The sequence below is a fragment of the Cavia porcellus genome, unplaced genomic scaffold, assembly GCF_034190915.1.
Source record: "Cavia porcellus strain 051 isolate PalLab524CR breed Dunkin Hartley unplaced genomic scaffold, mCavPor4.1 scaffold_12, whole genome shotgun sequence".
In the NCBI taxonomy this organism is placed as follows: Eukaryota; Metazoa; Chordata; class Mammalia; order Rodentia; family Caviidae; genus Cavia; species Cavia porcellus.
Genome location: NW_026947495.1, coordinates 51,089,590 through 51,114,257, shown reverse-complemented (window position 1 = coordinate 51,114,257; position 24,668 = coordinate 51,089,590). Strand labels below are relative to the sequence as shown.

General features: G+C 36.2%; 1 protein-coding gene across 2 annotated transcripts in view; it reads left to right on the top strand.

Moving 5' to 3' along the window:
• Positions 1–629: 629 nt before the first annotated feature.
• Ifih1 (interferon induced with helicase C domain 1) overlaps positions 630–24,668 on the top strand; it is a 55,088-nt gene continuing 31,049 nt past the window's right edge. The window contains exons 1-3 of one of the 2 annotated variants that reach the window (XM_063259168.1): positions 630–1,432; positions 7,326–7,494; positions 15,472–15,618. In XM_063259168.1, the coding sequence (XP_063115238.1) occupies positions 977–1,432; positions 7,326–7,494; positions 15,472–15,618 (772 nt within the window). In that variant the 5' untranslated portion in view covers positions 630–976. The remainder of the gene's footprint in view (positions 1,433–7,325; positions 7,495–15,471; positions 15,619–24,668) is intronic. The other variant, XM_063259167.1, reaches the window with a different exon arrangement.

The following is a 24,668-nucleotide window of genomic DNA, read 5'->3' as shown; positions in this document are numbered from 1 at the left end:
AAAGTTGTCTATTAAAAAATATGGGGAACTACATGCTGGGAGATAGGAAACCTAGTGTTGGCTCCCTCTTCTTAAACTGAGTTGGCGGTGTAAGTTTCCTTTGCAAGTAACAGGGACCTCGTCAAAGCAATATAAATGTTAGCAGGAGACAACCAGCCTGGCAACATTTGCTCACTTGTTTCATGCACACCTGCAAGTTCGCAGAGGTACACACTGTTTTCGGGAAGGCCGGTTCGTTTTAGGAAGGGTGCAGAAATGCCTTCCTCCTGGGGTCTGGGGTCTTCCTAGCTTCATCTCTCCACCTGACCCTTGCAGTTTCCCCCTCAGGCCCGGCCAGACCGCAAAATGTTAACTTCTTCCGGGTCGCATCAAAATCTGGGATCTCCCTCTTCACTTTTTGTTGGGAAGTTCCGAATCACACACATTGTACCGCCTGCATTTTAGCTGACAAAGGGTCTGATTGTTGAAGCACAGTCCCGCCAGGAGGAGGGTATTTCCAAAGCACTGCCCTTACCCTGCGCCAGAAGGAATTATTTGGTTTCTTTTTCTATTCTCCAAGGTGCGCTCCGCCAAAGACCAAAAAGTGACTCCTCCCCCGCGAAAACACACTCCTCCCGAGAAAATGACGTTAGGAAAGTCTGGGCAAGAGAATCGAAACAGAAATTAAAGTCAAGCAAACAGAAAGCGCGGCCGGTCAGAAGACAGAACTCAGAGCGTTCTGCCTGCGCACCGCGCGATCCCGAGTCCGGGGTCCAGCCCGCCCGCGCGCGCGCCCCTCGCCACCTGCGCACCTGGCACCTGCACACCTGCCCAGGTGAGACCCTGCTGGGCAAGGCCTGGGAGCCCCGCGGGACGCCCGTCGTGAGACACGCTGCTGGGGACCTGTGATTCTCGGCAGCCAGCAGACTGAGCCCCAACTGTGTCACCCGTGGAGCTTACAGTTGGGACGACCCGCTCGCTCCTCTGGGAACCAGAGATGTCGAACGCGTATTCCACGGATAAGTGCTTCCGCTATCTCCTCTCGTGCTTCAGGACGCGAGTGAAAATGTACATCCAGGTAGAGCCCGTGCTGGACTATCTGACCTTCCTGCCTAGGGATGTGAAGGAGCAGATTATGAGGACGGCGAACACCTCTGGGAACATGAAGGCAGTAGAACTGCTTCTGAACACCTTGGAGCAGGAGCAGGGCTGGGCCCCCGGTTGGACCCGGGAGTTCGTGGATGCCCTCCAGAGAGCAGGCAGCGCCCTGGCCGCCCGCTACGTGAACCCGGATCTCACTGACTTGCCCTCCCCGTCCTTTGAGACTACTCAAGATGAATGTCTCCAGCTGCTGACCTTGCTTCAGCCCACTCTGGTGGACAAGCTTCTGGTTAGAGACGTCCTGGATAAATGCACGGAGGTGGATCTGTTGACCATTGAAGACCGAAATAGGGTAGGTGTCATTTCAGATGAAGGAATCCGGCCTTTTAGACAAGAGTTTGCAAAGCAGGGGCCTCCTGCACATCTGTCGCATTCCCAATGGCCTTTCACTTCTTTGGGTAAATCTTATTTCCTTCTCTAAAAAGAGAACGTGTAGGCACTTAAAAGATAATTTTAAAAATTTAATCACAAAAGAACTAATTTTCTAATCTTTTCACTGATATAATGAAATAACATTAGAATAAGAATGAGCTATATACTAGTAGACAATGCACATAAACGCTATGTGCAGTTAGTATAATCTTTAAAATGTATCACAGTTCCTACTCAAAATAGCCCATAGAGTCCTAATATTATTAATTCCATTTTACAGATGAGAAAACCAAGGTAAGTCAAATAATGTTTCAAGGCCTCCCTGGAAAAATGCTGGCAGAAAAAAAAAATGCTGGCAGAGCGAAGGTCCTGATGGTATTCAGTATTATGTCTTCCTTGATTTCATTTCATAGAATTGAAGTCAGCAAATTATGGATTGCGAGCTAAATGCAGCTTGCTGCTCATTTTTGCATGCCCATAGCTAAAGGTAGTCTTTAGAGATTTTTTACTTTCAATTTCTCAATGTCTATAAAGTTTTATTGGAACACGATCATGCTCATTTGTTTAAATACTTTTGTTACTGCTTTCTTCCAGGTAAACAGATCACACTCTGCCCTGTACTATACACTATACCATTTAGTGTTGATCTACATAAATTATATGTAACACATATATCACATATACACACATACACATACACCGTTTAATCAGAAAATCTACATTCTGAATCTTTGTCTTTAATCAGAATATCTACAATCTTTAGAATTAAAATTCAATCCAAATACCTACATTCTAAATCTTTGTCTTTAATCAGAATATCTTCATTCTTTGCAATCAAAATTTAGATATACTTCATTGAAAAATATGTTGCTATTTGCAGTTTTCATATTTATGAAGAATTAGTAGATTTTTTAAGGTAACATTTTGGTAGGGTGGTTTTTACAGGTGTCTTTATACTTAATATAATGTTTATTATTTTTCAGCTAGTGCAGACATACCACAAGGTATATAAATGCTGACCTACTTGAATCTGATTTATTCAGGCTTATAAGTTTTGAAAGGTATTTAAACAGATAAACCCATTACTAGAAGTCAAAGCTTTGTCTATACTTTGTTATGATTTTGACTCTTTTTTTTTTTTTTCTTTTTGGTTCATCAGCTGTATCTTCACAACAATGTTCAAGTACCAGATTGATTGAAGATAGCCTATGGGCTGAGTTGGTCTTTAGTAACTAAAGTTTATTGTCCTGTGTAGACTTAACAGCCACAATCCCTATCCAAAGACCTAACTTGCATCCAAATTTGATGACCAGTTTTCTCAACCAGTAAATTACTTTTCACTGTTGTCTGTAGCATTTATGTCATTTTGTGTATTGAGAACCAACTAGAACGCATTATAGTAGTCCAGCTGGATATGACAAATGTGTACATCACTGTGGCAGAATCTTAATTTGGAAGAAAGTATGCAGCCTTCAAGCCAGCTGGAGTTGGAAGATGGCATTTCCAGCCACAGTAGCTGTTAGGAAGTCCAGAAGCAACAGAGTCCAGTAACACCACAAAGCTGTTTGTGTTTCGTGGGTATGATGTCCCGATTGCCAGCGAAACAGCACTTCTCTGTATTTACTCTAAATACTTCTGCCTATCAGCATCACTTTTGTCTTGCCTGGATTCAATTTCTGCCAGCTACATTTTATCCAAGTTCTTGATTCTGGCAGGCTTGGAGGCAGCTAGCAGTAATGCAAGGGATCTGACACAAAGAAAACAGAGAGTAAAGGGACTTTCATGTATTGGGAGTAAAGTAACCAATTTTCCCGTTAGCTTTGTACTTTAAAGAAGTCTTAGAAGAGTGAAGAGCTGTATTTCAGGTTCTCTAAGAATCAGTAATGTGTCTAAGAATCAGTAAGCAGATAATTTTATATGCATCATTTTACATTATCACTTCCAAAATTAAGTTATGATAATAATAGAAAGAAAGCATTACTTTTGGGAAACTGTCCATAAGAGGGTCATTGATGATATTTCTTTTATAGGATCAAAATATGAAATGAAAATCATAAGAATTGAGAATGGAAAGACATGCATTTGAGGTCTAGTGATTTAGGAAAACAGTTTACAAAAAAGAACTATTTTGATATGGTTATGTTAAATTTTACTATCATTTATCTGGTTCTATTTCCTCATAAAGTTACAGTTTCATGGTGTAGGTAAGTCCCTGATGTAAAAATTCAGATGTGTCTTAAAATCCCTAGATAAAATGTAATCGAAGGAAAAACTATCTTTCATCTTTTAAGCTCCCAAAACCTAGTCAAGGCTCAGAGTAGATTCACAAATTAAGTACTATCACTTGAATTTATTTTCAAAAAGTTACCTGGAGTAAGACTTGAAACACACAATGTTCAAGTTGAGTTGACTTTCCAAACACTGGAGAATGGATGAATGATGATCAATAAATTTATAAATTTAATTTTTCATAATTTAAAGTTAGTGTCAAAATTTAATCTTAGGGCAACTAATCAAGTCTTCTAAGAATGTTGTGTTAATTTTAATTTTTCTGGTATCAAATTGACATTTTTTATTAGGTCCACTATGTGTTTAGCATCCTCAAGCCCATGTTTCAGCTCCTGCTCTCAATTACATCATGGTTTCTGATAATCATCTGAGACTTCATTCTGTGCCCAATGAGTATTCAAAGAATGTATTTACTTCATTGATTTACTCATTCACTCAATCTGAGCTTTTGTGTCATATTTCCACCAGATACTATGATAGAAGGCAAAAACCGACATGACCTGTGCTTTCCTGGAGTTTATTTTATAATAATAATCAGAGTTAATTCTTCAAACCAATAATTAATGAATGTCTACTTTCTGTGAGTCATTAATTCTAAATTGTAGAACTCAACAATGAATACAAGCCATTTTATAAATCATAGTAGGTTGATTAATGGCAAGGACATTTCCTTGTGTTCTGTTTGTTTTAGGAGGCTTAGTGACAACTTGGCACATCCACTTTCTTAGACAGTCTTGAACTCTGAAACAGAAGGGATTATATAAATGTTTCCATAGTGTCATAACAACAGTTTGAACGGCTAAAGAGAGGCACGTGTCTTACTTAGATGAAATATTAAACACCTGTAGTCTTGCTGTCCCCATTTGCCCTCCGTTTATGTAAGAAGACCAAGACACCAGGAGTAGTCCAGTTGGAAACTGGAGAGAGCCCAGTTCCAACACAAAACATGAAATGGCATTTCCAAGTAAGTCTCCCCTGGTTAACTGTAATGTTAGCAAAACTATGAAGGACATACATTTTGGAAGAAATAAGGGGAGGAAGAGGAGGAGACAGAAGGAGAAAAGGGGAGCTGGAGAAGAGGAGGAGGAGAAAAAGAGGAAGAAGAGAATGGGAAATTAGTTGTATCACTTTAGCAGGGTTCCTTTCATTAGGACATGAAAAAATTCTTTGTTTTTAAGATATAAATTTTGTTTGCTGATTTACTGTTACGTGAGAGTTGAAGTCTGCTAGCTTCAAAGATCAGAATTATAGTTAAGTACAGTATCTATCTAAGATTATCATAAGAGGGAAAGAAAGCATTTTCAGTAAAACTTATACTTCTTTAGCAAGCCAGTATTTTATGAAACTATCTTTGGTTTCTCCACTGATTGTGTTGGAAAGAAAACTTATATCAAAGAATTTAGAACATCGAAGCTTTGAGTTGTTTTGCTCACAAAGTCATCTATATTCTATATTCCATACACTACTTAGCAGTGTATTCAGACATTTTTAACTTCATTCCAAAGAGAATTTTGAATTTTCTAGCACTAGAAATGTGAAAAACTTAAAAGATTTATTTAAAAAATCCCAAATCTTGATGAAGCTACTAAACTGCACAGATACTATACTTGTAGGAGATAATGGTAGCGTGATTCTCAAATTCCTGAGTTCAGTAAAGCAAAGAAAACTTTACAAGTGTGATTCTCAAGAAAAAATAAATTTAACAGATTAATACTTAAAGAAAACGAGGTAAAGTATGCTTAGATTTTCAATAAAAACATTTTAAAGATACCTTATTGACCCTCTTTGGGGAGACTTTTAGATTACTCCTGTTAGACATATATTAACATATCTGAAAGATGGATTAATAAAAACAGAAATGTTTTCAGTTAAAATAAGATGCTAAGTCAGTCTTTCTTGTGTCTTATAGCAATCAATTCTCAAATTAGCAGATAACAAAGCTTTACAAACACCAGATGAAGTAAAGAATTTCTATTAGGAGATTGACGAAGTCAAGGAAAAATTAGGAAATGAGCAAGCAACTGCTTAGAAAATACTATGGAAGACATGGACCAAAGTCACTTACATGTTTAGTTCAGAGTTGTTTTAACCACTACTTTCCAGGAAATCAAACTAAAATTGGAGGTATTTATTAGCTAAAGTGATTGCTCAAAAAAGCAGAATTTAGCCTACAGGACCTAGGATGGAATTCTATTTTGCTATGTACTAGCTGGCGATCTTAGATATGTAACTAAATACCTTTATTTTGAATTTCTAGCCTAAAAAAGGAAGATTTGATACCTGTTCTAGTGCTTCTGGGTTAGTATATATCATCTTTGGAACAGCATTCTTAAACTACTAGGTAGCAAGACTAAAATATTCTTTGAGTGAAAATTGTACCGAACACACTTCTGTTCTAAGTAGTAGTGTCTACTGGCAATGTGTTTGTAAAAGTAAATAATTTTCCTAGTCATCTTAGTGATAGCTGATACAGTACCAAATTTGTGTCAGACAGGGTTGCACTGCTAACAAATCCCTAACATTAAAAGATTTTGAAGTAGAAATGTATATACATTATCAAAAAAAAACTTGTCTAAGCAATCCAAATTACACATATGACTGACAGGTGTTAAGAAAGAATTTAAACAATATCTAAATCATTATTTCTCATGTAGGATGCATATTAGAAACACATGAGATTGCTGAAAAATTGCTTGAAAAATATGTGTTTTGACAAAGGAAACCAGAATCTTTTAGGGATACTCCCTAGACAAGAGTTTCTTCTGGTTCATTGTGGCTTCTGTTAGTTTCTTGTCCATTTTGTTACACTTTTAGAATATGAGAAAAGTCACAGTGATAATGATTACACAAATGATCCATAGTTTTAAAAGTTTTTTAAGATTAATAGAAAAGAGAATGCAAATAAAAGTTAATGATCATAATCAATGGATATAAAAATAAGTCTTCCCCATAACTTGTTATCTTCATCATAATATAGTTCTCAAAACATTAACAAAACTTTGGGAATTTTATTATAGCAATAATAAATAACGCAATTATTAAATAGAAAAAATATAAATCTGCTCTAATAACATTTGCTTAATAAATCTGATGATGAAATAAAGGAAGAGTTAGAAAACAAATACTTCCACTTGTAAACGTCACAGGTTGGAAAGAAATAGCAAACCACAGATACGCAGAAAAAAGTGGGTGAAAAGAGGCATAGTGTGGCTACAGATTAAATATCCTTTGTCTTGCAACCCTTATTCAGAATGGCTAATAAAAGATTTATTTCCCAAATGTCAGATTTGAATATTTCCGTGACTTTAAAAAGTGGCGCATGTTGAAAAAGTTTCTTAGTTTAATGATGTTCTTTGCAGACTGACTCCAGAACTGCTATTAGTAGCACTGCGGGTTTCTTTAATGTTCAAATATAAGCCTTTTATATTGTATTTAACAGTTCAGTTTTCCTAAAGGATGTTTTCTGTTTACATTTATTCATAAGATGTTTCATGTTCTTTAACTCTGTTTGTTCCTTAAAATAGATTTCTGCTGCAGAAAACAATGGGAATGAATCAGGTGTGAGAGAACTACTGCAAAGGATTGTACAGAAAGAAAACTGGTTTTCTACATTTCTGAATATTCTCCATCAAACAGGAAACAGCGCCCTTGCCCGAGACTTAACAGGTGTTGATCACTCTGAAAGCAATGCAGGTATTTCTAATTTTACTAAGGAAAATTTTACACATTTTTCCAGTGATGCAGTTTAAAATGAAGCCTGGAAACATAATGTCAAACATCAAGATTTTTAGAATCACAATTCTATAGTGAGAAGGGATTTGGTAGATCATTTACTTTAATCTCCTTTACAAGTGAGGAACTCGATGTTTGAGAAAAAATTTAGCTTATCAGAAACCATGAAGTTTGGCAAGCAAGGCTTGAATATTGGTGGTTGACGTCTAGTTCAACCAACAGTCTACTATCAGTCTAATTTTGGAAATATGATAACAGGCTGAAACTTTTATGAAGATAATCTTAACATTACACAAGATGCAAGTAAATTGAGAAAATGCTACAGCATTTAAGGTAACTGCTCCATATCTTTCCGAATATTTTAATTAATTTTTAAACCATTTGGCAAAGGACTTATAATTGCCAAAATATTTCAACCTTATTTAATATGAAATTTTATAAGTATTTGACAATAATACTATTTATAGACCTTCTGTGTTTGTTAGTTGTGAATCTAATTTAAAATGCCACTTTAGTTTTCATAGTATGGAGACATGACAAACTTTTAGCTACCAGTCAGATATCTTCAGGCCCAAAGGAAGAGTCAGTACTTTTCGGAAAAAAGAATCTCTAAATCCTAATTACATTTTAAAAGTGATTGTAAAACTGAAAAAAAAAATTCTATGTTTTCCAAGCTATCCTATATTAGTCAAATTCAAAGTTAATTGTTAACCCATTAATTATAAATGTTACAGTCATTGAAAGCTTACTTCCCTTCACTCAGTCTTCAATGAATACATGTCAGATGTGCTTACCACTGTTCTAGGCACCTAGATCCACACACCATAACTTCTAGTGGAATGAGAATCACACTGTTTCCTGAATTACACATGCAATGTACAAGCGGACAGTCCTACCTGGTATAAAAAAAGCAAGCAGTGAACTAAAATAACTAAATTATTGAAGAAACAGCACATTATGCTTCATGGTATATTATTCTTTGAAATATCTTAATTTTTCCCAATAGTTTGAAATACAGAAATGTATGAATGTATTTATTTTATTCATTTAAAAGTGGTTCATTCAGCTTTCAGATGTCAGACAATAGGAGTATTTCACTTTCGAATGCTCCCTACTCGTTCAGGGTAGCTATCTTCTTTCGCTTTCTCTCCTCTCTTTTTCTCCACCTTCAAATAAACCATCTTCTCTTTTTTAAAAAAAAATTCAGACAATAATTCTATGGCGTATCCACCAGCAAACTCTGTGTTTCTACTCTCATTGCTTCTTTGGGTACATATATGTACCTATATATAGAGAGAGACAAGAAGGGACACAGAGAAAGGAGATGGAGACAGAGGGGAAAGGAGAGGGAGAGGGAAAAGAGGGAAGAGAGAGAGAATAAAGAGACAGTCAAGTATTTTAATGTGAGCTATTAAAATGCTAAGAATTATACAAGAGCATTAATAAACCTATGTGCAAATGGACTAGGAGAAGTAGAGTGTAATCAAATGACATGATGAGGTCACCGCTCTTTACCCCCACACAAACATTATGCAGTGTCATATGTTTGAGGTCAACGAAAAGTAAAAAACTCAAAAGACCCTACACTTAGCATTTCTTTCTGGAATTATTCAAGAATTTGGGGACCTAGTCAAACATAATCAATCTGACTTTTACAAGTTTGATAGAAATGTCACGATCTTTCTTTCACCAAAGTCCAGGGTTTCTAACCTATCACTGTTTCCATTTACCCTACCAAGTGTATTTTACCAAGTGTTATCCTACCAAGTGGACCAATAAAATGGTCCACTTACCTGCAACATCTAGACAACGGTTTCTTGTAAATGTCAATCCCCAGACACTCTCCCATAGCGTAAGTCTATTGTCAGTTGTCTAAGTCTGAAAGGGTTTATAGTCAGAAGTATGGACCAAACCTATCACATCAAGGGTTCCCGTGTCTAGACCACCTCATCTTTGTTAAACACCTTTTTACAACCTCATGAGATGATTAGCATCTACTGATAATCATTCTAAACCTTGAGTTACAATGAAGAATGGCAATGGTCTAGATGTTTTGTTTCCTTGTTTGTTTGTTTTTTTCTGAGGAAATTTCGGCCTTATTGTGCCAAGGAATGTTACGGAGGACAATTTTTCATACCAAAAGCCCTTGTTATACTCATCTCCTTAGAGGGCATCTATTCATTTTATGTTCCCACATCCTCCTGACACAGAGCCTTATGTCAGAATATTTCTTGCTAATTTTTCTTTTGCTTTGTGGTGCTCAAACTCAGAGACTAATGCAAGCTAGGTAAGCACTTTACCAGTGAGCTGTATACCTCGGCCACTAAGAGATTTTTAAGTTCCACTGTACAGATGCCTTGTAGATGTTTATTGTTGTTTTTCAAATGACAGTTTTTTGGTTTTTTTTGTCTTTTTCCTTTTTATGGGTACCGGGGATCAAACTCATAACTGCCTGCTTGCAAGGCAGGCGCTTATGCCGCTGAGCTAAATCCCCAGCCCCCTCAAATGACAGTTTTTTTAAAAAAGCAAAAACAAAAGGTGAAGTATATCTCATAAATTCAAGGTAATGTGAGTTTTTCAACAAAATTTATCATACACATATAATATCATTGTGCCTTCCTTGATACTTTCCTAATATGCCATAACTTCATACTGTGACTAAGTGTTTGTGAGTCTAAGAATGGCTTTGGGACTAATTTATTTTGATTCCCTCCACCCAGCCACATCTACTATTTGGCCAAAATCAAGAACCTCAGAAAAATAGGAAAAGCCTGATTACAAAATGAAACAAAAACAAAAACAAAAACAAAACAAACAGGCACCAATTACTCATCTTTTCCTTGCTCTCTGGGTCCACAGAAGTCCCCTCTTGTGATTGGAGTTCATCTCTAGTGGATGATGATAGATGTTAATTAACTCAGCTATCTAGCCATTATGCAGACAGTGGATGCTGTAGCAGTGGGTCTCTAAACGTCCTTTGAAGGTTGAATGGAAAATGCCAAACCCTATGGGCTCTTCTACCACCAAACATCCATTCAGACCCTTAACCATTCCACATGAATTTCCTTTTCATTTCCTCAGAAAATCCAAATCAGGACTGTCAGTGATGTGAATACAGAGTGTTTTTCCGGCAGGCCTACATGACAGGAGCAAATTCATTTGTGGCTGTTCTTGTGGGAAGAACAAGCACTGAAAGATGAGCTGATGATCCTCTGTGGTGTCCTCTCATAGCATATATTTTGAAATCTTAATCCTCAGTGTGGCTATAGCTTGAGACAGAGAATTAAGAGGTGATCATGGTCAAATGAGGTCACAGTGGTGAGGCCTCCATACAATACAACTGTGGCCTCGTAAGAACAAGAGAAAGAAATCTCAGTTTTCCCGTCATGCATAACAGTGTGAGAAGGCAGCCATGTGCAATGCAAGAAAAGACGCATCCCTGTGTCTACTGTCATCCTGGTCTTAGATGTTCAGTCTCCAAAACTGGAAAAGATGCTGTTTATGGAACCTACTCTATGCTATTTTTGTTCTCATGACCTAAGCTAACTAATATATATTTTGGTATCAAACATCATGATCCTGCTTTTTAAAAAAAAATACGAAAGCACGTGAAAGTGACTTTAGAACTGCTAATGGGTAGACAGAGGACGATGTTGAGGTGAATGCTAGCCATAGATATGTTAAGGGTGATTCTGGTTTGTTCTTAGTAAGAAATGAGGAATGTTACTGAAAACTGAAAGAAAGATGGTCCTTATAAAATGGAAAAGATCTTGATGAATACATGTTCTTATATTTTGGGGAAGGTAGATCTTATGGGTAATGAAATTGGATGCAGTGTTTATCAGGGATGATATTTAAATAAAATGTTTTAGGAGTGTTTTTCTCTCAACTGCTTATGGTAAAATTCAAAAGAAGAGAATGTGAACTAAAGAAGCAATTGCTAATTCAAAAGGGACCAGAATTTGAAGACCTGAAAAATTCTCAGCCTATCCTTATTACGAAAAATTAAGATGGTATATTCTGAATTATTGTGTGATGGACACATACTGTATTTGATAAAGAGATGATAGGGTGACTCGTGTACTTCCTCATTTTGGCAGAAGCCAAGGATAAAGACATCACTGTGCCAGCAGAGACACTATCAGTTTGCTTAAAGGGGATAGAGAAGACAGAATGGAACGAAGGAAGGTTGTCACACTTCTGTTGAAGCTTTTTGTCTGTGACTAGGTACTGTTCCTCAAGGAAAGCACAGAGTAACCCCAAAGCAATACAGAGCCCATCAGGGTTGCCTGTTCCCCCATGGCCCAGGGAGCAGAGCTTTTTTCCTCCTTGGTTTCAAAGGATGTGGCTGCATATTTGGGTTGGATGAGATGTCTTGCAGGTGGAAATACCTCACAGACTGCTGCAAAGGCAAGATTCTAAGAAAACAAAAGGGATCTGGTGTGATTCTGCCACCCCAGCTGGTTCAGAGGGCAGAATATTAAACCAAAGTACTATTCTCTGTTTGTTTGGGTTATTAGTTGGGTTGTTAGTTTCTTCTTTTCTTTTGGCTTGATTTTCTTTTTCTGGTTTATAAGCGTTTTTTGTTTGTTTGTTTGTTTGTTTGTTTTGTTTTGTTCTGTGAGAGAGTTTCACTACGAAGCCCAGGCTGGCCTTGAACTCGCAGTGATACTCCTGTCTCAGCCTCTGAAGTGCTGGCACTACAAGCATGTGGCCCCACTCCTGGAGTGGTTTGATTTCTTTCTCTAGGATCTCACTGTGTAGTTCAGGCTGGCCTTGAACTCACCATATAGCCCAGGCTGGTCTCTGATTTGCAGTAATCCTGCTTCAGCCTCCCAAATGCTGGCATTACATGGGTGTGTACCGCATCCTTCATTTTCCCCCCCTTTGGTGGTTGTTTTTTAGTTGGCAGGACAGAGTTCAAGAGAATTATTCTTGAGCTTTAAAATCTAATGGAATTTGTCTTGCTAGGTTTTAGACTTGCTTGAAACAAAGCTTTTTCTTTCATTCGTATGTGTATATATCATATATTTTGTTTTGTTTCACTTTGAATGCAGTATAAATATTAGTCTGCAACACAATTACATTTTGGAATCACATAACTTCATTTGCTATAAACCCATGAGTTTAGAGCTGGAAGAGAATTTACCTGAGGCTGAATCATACCTGGAGTCTTACACAGATCTAATTTACACATAATTTAGATAGACTTCTGATTTAGACTTTACATTTTGATTCTACAATGAGATAAGCCTTTTGAAACTTTTAAGGAAAATGAAAGTATTTTGCATGCAGTGGGGTTATGTTATGGAAAAATGTAGGATCCCCCAAATCATAGATTGAATCCCTAAATCCCCATTATAGCTGAATCGGGAGATAGTGTTTTAGGAGTAATTAAGATTAAATAAATTCATAAAGGTGAGAACCTATGTCAATATAATTGTGATTCTACAAGAGGAGGAAGAAAAAAGAGCACTTCTTTTGCTCTCCATCATGTGAGGTTAGTGTCAGTAGCTAAGAACATTTCACAAAGAAGTCCGAAGTAAATTTCTGTTGTTCCAATAGTCAGTCTGTGGTGTGCTGTTATGGCAGCACAGACAGATGGATATAAGATCCTCGTTCTTTTGGCCCATTAACTCCTAGCTCTGCCCTTGAATTTGTGACCTCTGTCTAAGAACATGACTTCACCCTACTCATCTGTAAAATGAGGATCATGATATTATTTATCACCTAGATTTATTTTGCACATTAAGACTTGCTATGTATGAAGTGCTTTATTATAAGCACAAAATAAATTGGCTACTATAAGTATAAACCCCAAACATACTTAATAACTAATTTTGAACTTTTTCAAGTTGGCTTTTTATCTGAAGTCACAATCATTTTCTTCCAGAAAATTCTCCATGCAAAGTTAGACACATTTCCTCTTGTATTTTAAGGTGGCTACTAATTTGGGGTGTTTATTTTAAAACAACAATAATGATGCAGAATTTCAAAACAGCATTAATAATAGAAGATTAACAATGGTTATTGCATTGCATGTTGTTATCTTTAAAGTAGTTGCTCAGATTACAAGATACAGGCATGAAAAATGATCAAACAATGAATGCACAAACTTCTTTTTTGATGACCTAACAGATTAGTAGAAGAATTATATGTATAATTATATATATGAAATATTTTCTCTTCTTTCTTTTCTCCTTTCTCTTATCTTAGTTTTTCTTTCCTTTTGAGAAGTTTGTCTTTCACTTTTACAATATCTATCGTGCATTTTGGATGCACGATACTTATGCTTTCCTTTTTTTTTACAGTGGGAAGACAATATCATGTTTCCATGAGATTCTAATTTCTTTCACTTGTGAGAATGGTCTCAAGTTGCATCTATTTACCTATAAAAGCCTTGAATTTATTCTTCTTTATAGCTGAGTAGTACTTCATTGTATAAAAATACCACATCTTTTTTTTTAATCTGTTTCATGGTTGGTGGGCATTTGAGTTGTTTCCAAGATTAGACTACTACAAATTTCTATAAATATGGATGTGAATATACGACTGTTGTATGATGTTTTCATTTTTTCAGGGAAAATACCTATACGGGGAATACATGGATCAAATGGGACCTTCAGGCCTAGTTTTTTTGAAGAATATCCACACTGATTTCCACAGTGGTTGTATCAGTCTATACTCCAACCAACAATGGGGAAAGGGTTCCTTTTTCCCCATAGCCTCACTAGCATTTGTTATTGGTTGATTTCTTGAGGATAGCCATTCTTTTTGGAGTGAGATGGAATCTCAGTGTTATTTTAATTTGTAATACTCAAATGATCTGTGATGTTGAATTTTTTCATATGCTTATTTGCTGCTTGTATTTCTTCATTTGAAAAGTGCATATTCATCTCAGATGGTGATGGGGGCTAATTTGAAACCATACTTGAAGAAATTTTCTTAGGTGTGGTTGCACACACCTCTAATCCTAACACTTTTGGAGACTGAGACAAAAGCATCCCTAGTTTGATCTCAGACTGGACAACTTAGCCAGACCCTCTCTCAAAATAAAAAGTAAATTAGTAAAAATATAAAAAGGGATGGAAATATAGATCAGAGCAGAGACCTTGGGTTCAATCTCTACTAATACAAAAAAAATTTTTTTCCTTATGGCATCTAACTTCTCTAACAGATTGTAGCCTCAAAAGAAACATAAATTATTGTTTTTCTTTGTATTCCACAGAGCCTTTAGTGAAACACTCAATGCACATTGGTTCAGGGCTGAAAGGCACGAAGTGGAATGGTAGAAAGAAGAAAAAAGAAATACAGACAATTTTGCATATTAAGAAAAATGCTCCAAGAATTCAGAATACATGAATTTAGTCTGACATTAAAGCAGATGTACATCATCACGTATAACATACAGAGCGAGGGAACAAAATGGCAAGAGCACAGCTAAAGAAAAACTACCACATTTACATTTTCATTAATTCAGCCTTAAGTCATCTGAATCACCGAGTCAGAGACTTAATGCTACGGAAAATGGTCAGAGGGGAAGTCATCTCACTGTCCTCAGGATTAGCATAATAGTTATTAGGTCATAGTTTTAGGTAAAATGTAATCATTACAAAAATTACTCACTGTGTTCATATTGAAAGTAAAAATATTGTGTCATAACAAAACACTCATTCTAAGCCTTTCAAGATTTCACAGTTTTAAAGCATATCACAGCAAATCTCTGTTGTGCCTCAGTTTTATTTTCAAAACTAACAATAAGAGCTGTTGAAATTATATACAGTTCTACATTACACTTCAGTCTTCCAAGGTGTATAAGTGTATGCAGATAATCTCCAGTTGATAACCTCTTTTCTTTTTTAATAAAAGCAGCATTTATTTATATTGTTAGCATAAAAAATGTTGGTCCGTCATTTATACTGTATATTTTATTCACAGAGATTGAGAATTTGCTATATGAAGATGGTCCTGACATTAATGAATCACTTTGTTCAGCCAAAGAGCAGCCAAATCTGGAGAAAAAGGAGTGGGACGTGGAGAATAATTTGTCAGAGTCGTCATTTGCAGATTCTTCTGTAGTTTCAGGTACTTGAAATGTGTAGATACTTTACATACACTTTCAGAGTTGTTTTTTTCAGAAAAATCAGTTGGAGTATGAAGGACATCAGTATCTATTAAACATGGAGGTGGGAGGGATTTAAGCACTGGACTTTGTGAGCATTTTTATTAAAATAATACTTTTAGAAGATTAGATTAAAATAATTCCTCTTTGGCTTAACCATTTTAAATAAATGTAACATTAATGTGCTATAAATATGAACAATTTGTTTCTAAATTTATTAAGAAATTGGTGGTCATTCTAATATGATTAGTATCATAAGCATATGCCGTATTTCATGGTTCCCAAAATAAATACATTAATCAGTTTAACTCACTGAAACCTCCTCGAAAGAATTAGGACACTTACGTTTCCCTAGTTTTACAGACAGAGAGCTCAGAGATTTTCAACTGTTTTAAAAAGGAAGGTGAACAGATACTAAAGTAGAGTTGGCTTGGATTTCAGTAACTAGTTGGTATAAAGACCAAATACCAACATCTCTACCTTTTTGATATTGAAACAACCCTGGAAAAGGCAAAGTAATCATTTTTTCCCTTCTTTAATATATACTCATGGTGGGAGAATCCTCTTTTCTTTCCTTTCAAATGCCCACATTATATTTTCACAAGAAATAATTAAAGTCTATGGTATGCTAATAAATGTAAAAAGTAGCTTTCTGGGGAAGGAAAAAAGCCTTGATGTTTAATATCATTTGCCAATATCTGTGGCATGAATATTTCAGTCTCCTTGGCCTAAGGTCCCCAGTCACCAGTCTGAGAAGAGATGTGCAGTAATACTGTATCGCCGCATAGCATTTGCAATGTATATGTACATGGATTAAGATCATACATCACAGTAAAATCTTCAAATGATTAGAAAGTGATGAGTTTTAAGTGTTTTCTCCCATTTAAAATTAATTTATCTAATTGTAAATTTGCATAATTTTTTAAAAGGCTGTGCTTAAGAATTGACTTACAATGTTTTTAAAATTTTAACCATTGGCTTTTGTGAGTTGGTATAAATTAACTCTCATATACCACTGCAAAGTCTATTATTTCTTCTTACAAAGTAATAGAGCTGCATTGCAGAAAACTTAGGATGCACAGAAACACACAAAGAAATCTCTCATGTTCGCACAGTATAGCAATGATACTAATGCATGTCTTCTCACATGGCAAGTTATGTATGTATAATGGCATGTTTCCTGTGCTCAGTATGTGTTCCTCTATAAGGTGACTTTTAATGACTCAGTATTAGTCCCATAATTTGGATGCAGTATAATTAATTAACCAATTGTTAGACATTTAGTATAGGGGCTGGGGATTTAGCTCAGCAGCATAAGTGCCTGCCTTGCAAGCAGGCAGTCGTGAGTTCGATCCCTGGTCCCGATAAAAAGGAAAAAGACAAAAAAACAAAAAACAAAAAAGACATTTAGTATCTTTCCAAATTACATCATGAATAATGTGTTGGTATCCTTCTGTACTAGTGTTGCAGCTTGCTTTTTTTTTTTTTTTTTTTAAACTACTGATTATATTGTCTCACCTATGTAATTTGAAATTTCTGGTTCAAATGACTTGTTTGATAGTCAAATTTCACTGTCCCAATTTACATATCCTTCTACAGTAGAGGAGAGTGAATTTTTTTCTATGCAAGTTCAGAGTATCATCCATTTTCAGTCTTTGGCCAGTTTTGTTTGCTATGGTATTTTCTTATTTGAATTTCTACTTAACTATTTTTGCAAGTTCCTTTTCTTCGTGTTGATGTTGACTGTGTATTCATTTTCCTATCAGGATATTTATGTTCTTCTTGCTGATTTATATAAACTATTGAAATTTATCGGGTATCGTTCTTTTGTATAAATTGTGTCAATAGTTTTTAGGATTTGATTGCTTTTTAGGCTTGTACTATATTGCTTTGTTGCTTTCTGTTACACAGTATGTTAGGTTTGTTTTTTAATGCAATGCTTCTAAACCATATGGAGGAGAGGTTTATTGAAATTCTGATGCTGATTCAATAATTTTGGAGTAGGGCATGACATTCTTTTTCACGAGCTTTCAGATGCTGCTGCTGCTATTGGTTATGGATCATACTTTAAGAGAAAATTTCATTTATAAAATAACAAAACTTTGAAACCTGAATTCCAGTGGAGCTCCACCCACCCCATTTAAATACCTTCAGATATCAGTATTCTGTGAGGATGCCAAAATCCACAATCTGAAGGTGGAATTTTTATGTTTTAATAAACTCTCTTGATAGGCTCCCCGACATCTCTTAGGAAGTTTTATAAATCCACCCTAAAAAGGATTGGAAACCAAATTGAAGCCAAAAGATAATCATGCATTTTAAATGAGGGCTTTTCATCAAAATGTACCAGGTGCAACTTATCAGCTTTCTGTTCATCTACTCTTAGTTTCAAAGTGAACAAAATTAAAGGCAAAGATTTTAAATACTTTTCTCCTTTTTCACTTTTTGTTAAAAGGTTTCATTTTGTTCCAATTTTAAGTTCATCTTTTGAGAAAATTTCAATTTTGATAATAACCATACGGGAGAGAGAAGTTTTGGAGGGATTTATTTGTTTCCACTGTGGGACTGTCACCCATGTGGAAGTCATCCTTAGCTCTACTCACAGTAAATGCTATGGAAAAAATTACAGAATATTAAAACATGGGATACCCTGAAATATCTAGAAACCCCGAACTATCCAATTATTCAGTTAGCTAATAGAAAATGGGTCTCATCCAATTCACAATCATCTTGTAGAATGTGGCATATTTATGATGTCTAGGCTTCTCTTATATATTTGTAAGCAGGATAGTCCGATCCATGCAGTCCCTTCCTAGGGCAATAACAAGGGTAACATATTTGTAAATATGTGTTGCCTTTGTTCTTAGGCCTTGCTGTAGCCACTGCTGCTTATACATGCTATGAGTCATTTCAAATTGTCTGTTGATTTTCTTCATCTTAAGAACTAAGAATTATCGATAGAAATAATATAAAACATCATTCACCCAGAGAAGTTATTGAAGCTGTTTTGGTTGAATTTTTGTAGCAAAATGTAATGTAGAAGAAATTTGCATACCAAGGCATTCTCAGAATTAACAATCAAAATAAATGTGAAAGTATTCCATGGTCCCTAATTTGTATTGCATAATTTGTCATATATTTTCTTGATATTGGCAATGTATCTTTCTTTTGAATTCCAAAATATTGGGTTAACATTTCAAATAGTTGCCAAAATAGTAATGAAAGAAACTTATACTTAAGCTATATACATTCTTTAAATATGATTTTTTCATGTACAGGGAGAAAAAAGTGACAAATTATTACCGAAATTGAGACATGCCATGATTATTTCTGAACCAGTTTTGTGATTGATTTCAGTTGTATTAGGGCATCCAAATACTGTTAATCATTTATATTTTTAATCCAAAGAGTCCTCATGTACTGTTTTTTAGCATACTTTACTATTTAATACATCTAACCACTAGTGTTAGTAACAGTGGTTCACCCTGAAACCGATCATAATCGCATCTGTCTTTCACCTGCAGGTTAGTGTATCAAAATTCTCTCACAGATGATTTTGGAGAGAAGTTTTATTTTGTCTCTACATGCAGAGCTGGCGCTTCTCCCTCCTTTCTTCTATTGACAATCAGTTGCTTCACATTAAGATGTAGAAAAATTAATTACCCTTTTCCAAGTTAATACACTAATTTCTAAACAACATTTGAACATTTCTCACACTGTTAATATGATTTTAATGTTGTATGTAATATTGCAATTTGGGAAGTAACAAAAGTATATTGCAAAACTTTGGTATTTCTTCAAACCATATTTCTCTGGAAAACACCAGAGAAACACAAAATGTACATTTGTTTTCTTCTGTTAAAATACATTACAGCAAGAAAATAGTTTAATTTTGTAATTTGCAGCTAAGTTGCTCAATCATTTTTAATTGCCTACTTGTTTTATCAAAACAAGTAAGTTGTTATTTTAAATCACCCTTATTATATTTTCCTAGGAATTAATGCCCCATGATAAAATAAAATAAAATAAAATAAAATAAAATAAAATAAAACAAAATAAAATAAAATAAAATAAAATAAATGATATTTGGAAATAAGTAAAATTTAAGTAAACTTACTTTTGAGCAAAGTTGAACCGAAAATCCAGAAACTTTGTCACTGTTAGATTTTCCCGTTGTGGATTTAGAAGTGTAAATGCCTTCTATTGACCAGAAGAGGGCGACGTTACACTTATAAAGAGATCAAAATTTCACTGCTGCAGTGTGGAAAATTATCATTTAACTGCAGAATGTGCCATGTGTGAACACATAGTGCGCATGACTATGAATGCATGTGTATATTTTGATTTATATATTCGTTCACGTGAAGATTTTAAAATTCCACCCCAGCTAATGAGCTCACCAACCTGCTTGTTTTCAGACTTTAATACCTTCTTTTTCATATTCCCCCATATGTTCAACTCCTTAGGTTTATCCGGTGACATTATGCTTTGGAATATATTGTGGATATATTTTGCATAGATCATGTTCTGTAGGAGGGGTTTAAAAATTGACCTTTATAAAACAGCCTTCTTCTCCCTAGCCCAATCTGTTGTAGCACTTTTTTTGTTGTTGTTGTTTTGTTTTGCCTTTTTATAGACCAAAGTCCAATCTTAGATTTGGTCTATACTAATTTCTGTAAAAGTGCCACACAATTTATCCTTGCACTTAAGGACCAGAATGTGATGCAGCAGAAACCTGTAAAAATCTAAAGACTTTTCAGAATCTCTAGAAATAAAATATCATAGCATTTGAGATCTAGATGAAAGAGATAATGATATCATATATAGTATATAATAACACTGTCTCAGAATGTCTCATAGATGCTTCTTTATTCTATATTTTAAAAATTTACTTATCATTAATTATTGAGAATTAAAAATACTACTGAGGCAGTTCCGAGGCAGACAGTAATTTGAGTTTGGAGAGATGCTAATTACACTGCTGGTATCAGTGCTTGTTCCGGGATTATATAGGTTTGTTTTTTACTTGAAATCTACCATAAGACACCTGGGTCACTTATGTAATTTACACTTACATAATAGTTCTAAAAGGGTTACCATTCAGATCTCAGGCATAAAGGTATAGATATTTTATCAGAAAAAAAATCTTCCTAGTATGTAGTTAATATTGGCTGGATTTATTATCATATCACCAATTATGGCTACAGACTTAAAGATCTTTACCGCAAAGTTTTATCACAAGTGATGATTTTAATTTTAACTTGATTACCGAACCTTACCTTCTCAATTTTGGTATGTGATCCCAGAGTAGTAGGAAGACAGAAGTGAGTTGCTCAGGTCTTGGAAAAGAGAAGCACAAGATCTGTGTATTACAAGATGTTTGAGGGGAAATTCCACAAGAAAGAAGACTCATATGATTTTTAGTTACTTTTTCCATTGCTGAGGCAAAATACCCAACACACAAAGTTAAAGGAGGAAAGATTTGTTTAACTCAGAGTTGGAAGAGGTTTCTGCCCATGATCAGTTTGCTCCAAGTCAGGGTGCTGTGGCAGACAGACATTACAAAGAGAAATAGTTTATGATGAGTAAAAAGTAGCAAAAAAAGCAAGGGACAATCACAGGTTTTTGTTGTTTTCTAACCCATATATATTTTCTAGGCTATTTAAGGACAGGAAGCGCTCACACCCTTAATCCTCGTGCTCTTGGACCTAGCATTGTAATTTAAATTAATCCCACACACTCTAGATTCAGCCATCTCTGGGGCAGAAGGGGGGACCACCTATGAGTGCATAAGGCTTTGGGAGGACCTCTAAACACAGCCATAACATTTTGCACCTGGTCCCTCGAAGACTCATGCACATTCCTTTATGCTAAAGGTATTTAGTCCATCTCTAAGTCTTTCATAAAGTCCTAAAAATTTCCAGCATGGTTGAATAAAGCTCCTCTGACAGTTAAGGCAAACTCTTAGCCTTGAGCTCCTATACAAATAAAAAGAAAATTAAACACTCCCAACATTCAATGGCATAAAATAAATTTTATCATTTCAAAAGGTACAGATGGGGATATAAAGGAATGGGAAGAAACCAAGTCCAAAATTCAGCAGGGCAAACATTAAATTTTATTGTTCTACATGCAGCATCTGAGACAATCTGTGGCAAAATGTGAATTCCACAGGGTTTGGAGGACCCTGCCTCTATTTCTAGTAGTGACAGCTCCCATGGCTTGCTGCTTGAACTAGCTGTGTTCTCTCCTTGCAGTTTTCCTCAGACAATCTATATTCTGGCTTCTCCAAACTTCTTGGGTCTTCAGTACACCTTTGGCTTCCTACTCACAGTTTCTGCCCTCTCACATACACTGCCCTCTCAAGGACCCGCTGCCTGGCCTCTCAGGCTTTCTGCAGCAGTCTGAGTGGAAAACTTCCCAACCCCACAATTCTGCATTCTACTTGTACCTAAAGCCAGCATCGTGTGGTTGATACCATGTTCTTCTACCAGCCTGAGCAATAGCCAGGCTTCTTTCTCTTGGCTGGTGGGATTGAGCACCTATGAAGCAAACCCAATGGAGCAACTTCCCTAAGCCACCACCATTCTGGAACATGATGCTCTGGAGCTGTCTTCTCAAAGCAAAATCTTTGCAACTTGGAGGCTACAAAGCCTTGTGTTTTATTCCTTCTTGTTATGTCTTCACGCCATCTTTTGTGTTTTCTTCTTCTGGAATACTTGGATTTTATTTGTGAGTCTTTTCAGCAACCAGTTTTTCCTCTCTTCCGTGTTCTTAGGCTGCAACTTTACTGGAGCTTCCTTTCTCATCAAACTCAAAAAGTTTTAAAAAATTCTCCTGGACTCTTTGCCCTTGATTCTCAACATAAATCTGGCTAACAGCCCCCATAGTAGCCAAGCCACTGCCTCAATATTAGACTGCTGTGAAATTTCTTCTGCAAGATTAATTAGTTTACTGCCCTTGATCTCAGGCTCAGGCAAAACCTGTAGACACCTGTACAAAATCTGTAGACACAAGCAAAATGCAGACACACTTTCTACCAAACCATAACAAAATCATCTGGAGTCCAACAACCAATATACTGTTTCCTAGCAGAAACCTTCTGAGCCTGGTCTTTACCAGCAAGGTTTCTATCAACCATCTGGACTTTGAGCTCTGACCAGAATATCCCAACAAATACAGCCTCCGCCCTCCAATGGTACTGTTTCAGCCAGCATTTCAAACCTTTCTTAACGCTTCCCAAAACCCAGTCCTACAGGCTCTTGAACCACATGATCAGGAAGAGTCACAACAACTTCCCTTCTCTAGTACCACCATCCCTTGGAGTGAGAGTCAGTTGATTATGGACTAAACTCTGTACGAATTGTGAGCTAAATAAACCTTTCCTCCTTTAATTTTGTTTAAGCAAGAATCAAACTCAGGACCTTATATGTGCCAGGCTGGTGCTTTGCCACTGAGATATAACCCCTACTCCTCCTTTACCTTTGGCTGTTCTGTATTTTGTCTCAGCAACCAGAAAAGTAAGTAAGACAGAATTCAGTCTGTAATCAGCTAGCTCCAAGGGACTGTGACATGACAAACAAGCAACTCGGAGGAGAAACAGTTCATGCAAGATAGAAAGTAGCAAAACAAACAAGGGACAGTCACAGCTCTTTCTGTCCCTTATATTTTATCCAGGTTATTTAGGGCAAGTACTCACACCCTTAGTCCTGATGCCCTGGCGGCTATCCTAGTGCCATGAATCAATCCCAGGGTCATACACTACATGCAGCCACCTTTGGAGAAGCCCTACCTATGACTGCATGAGGCTGAGACAAAAGCCTTAACATATGGGACAGGTTAACAGAGAAGGAATACAGAACATTTTGTCTGAGCCTTCAAGGTCTTGTGCTGGATTTGTGGATAGAGTTGGCAGGCGACATTGCGGTTGCTTGAACATCAAAAGCCATAGTATAAAAGCTCAAAATATATTCAGGAAGACAAATCATATGAGAGGAGGAGGACAGTTTGATGAGAAGGGAGGAGAGTGGCAGGAGATAAGACCCATAAGATCTGTGGGAGTTCATGAGTTTCTCTAAGTGTAAGTTTTATAGATACTTTTCCTTAGGAGGAAAAAACCCTAACAAAATTAATGTTTCATTATTTGATAATTATGAAATAGTACAATGCACAAATGATCACTTCTGATGATAGTTGTGGGAAAGGAAAGAGGCACCTCCACTTCCTGCCTCCTTACTGATACCTTAATATTAGCCGTGGCAGAGATATTTTAACCTTGAAGGTTGGTAAACACATTTGAATCATGCCTTTTTCCCCTAGAAAGAACCTTACCTGGACATCCTTAAATACACATCTTTCACTTTCTTTCTGTATGCTTAAATCTCCTTAACTCCCACAGCCTTTCTGGATGAGAGCTACAAATTAAAGAGGTTTCCAAATCATCATAATCGATTTTACCATTCTCAATCCTTGTCATTTGCAAGACTTCCTATGTGGTCATCTGGATTATTGGTCAGGATCCAGTCCACCCTACATCTTTCTGCCTCCATTACTGATGGGCAGTGATTGAATTCTGGGAAGTGTGCTTAATCTCCAAATTATATATTTTAATAACTTTCTGTATTAGGACTGAAGTTGAAAGGCTCACGAGGATAGATGGTAAAATTTAAGCCAATATCATTATGCACAATTCAAATTTAATTCTGGTTGAAACATTTCAGCAGTAGAAAATCTATAAACAGGAGCAGAGGAGCTCCGTGGATAGCCATGTGGGCCTGTGGCTCTAAGAGAGATTTTTCTCTTTGGGGAACTCATTTCCTAGAAGCTTGGATCCAGAAGAGAATATGCAAGGTGGGTGGAGGTGGCTTCTCTCCATTCTGCAGGAACACATGTTCCCTGGCATAGAGAGCAAAATCTGACAGACCAAAATGTGAGCGTGCATGTGCGTGCCTGCGTGTGTGTGTCTGTGTGTGTGTGTGTGTGTGTAGCTTCATATATAGAGAGCTGAAAATAA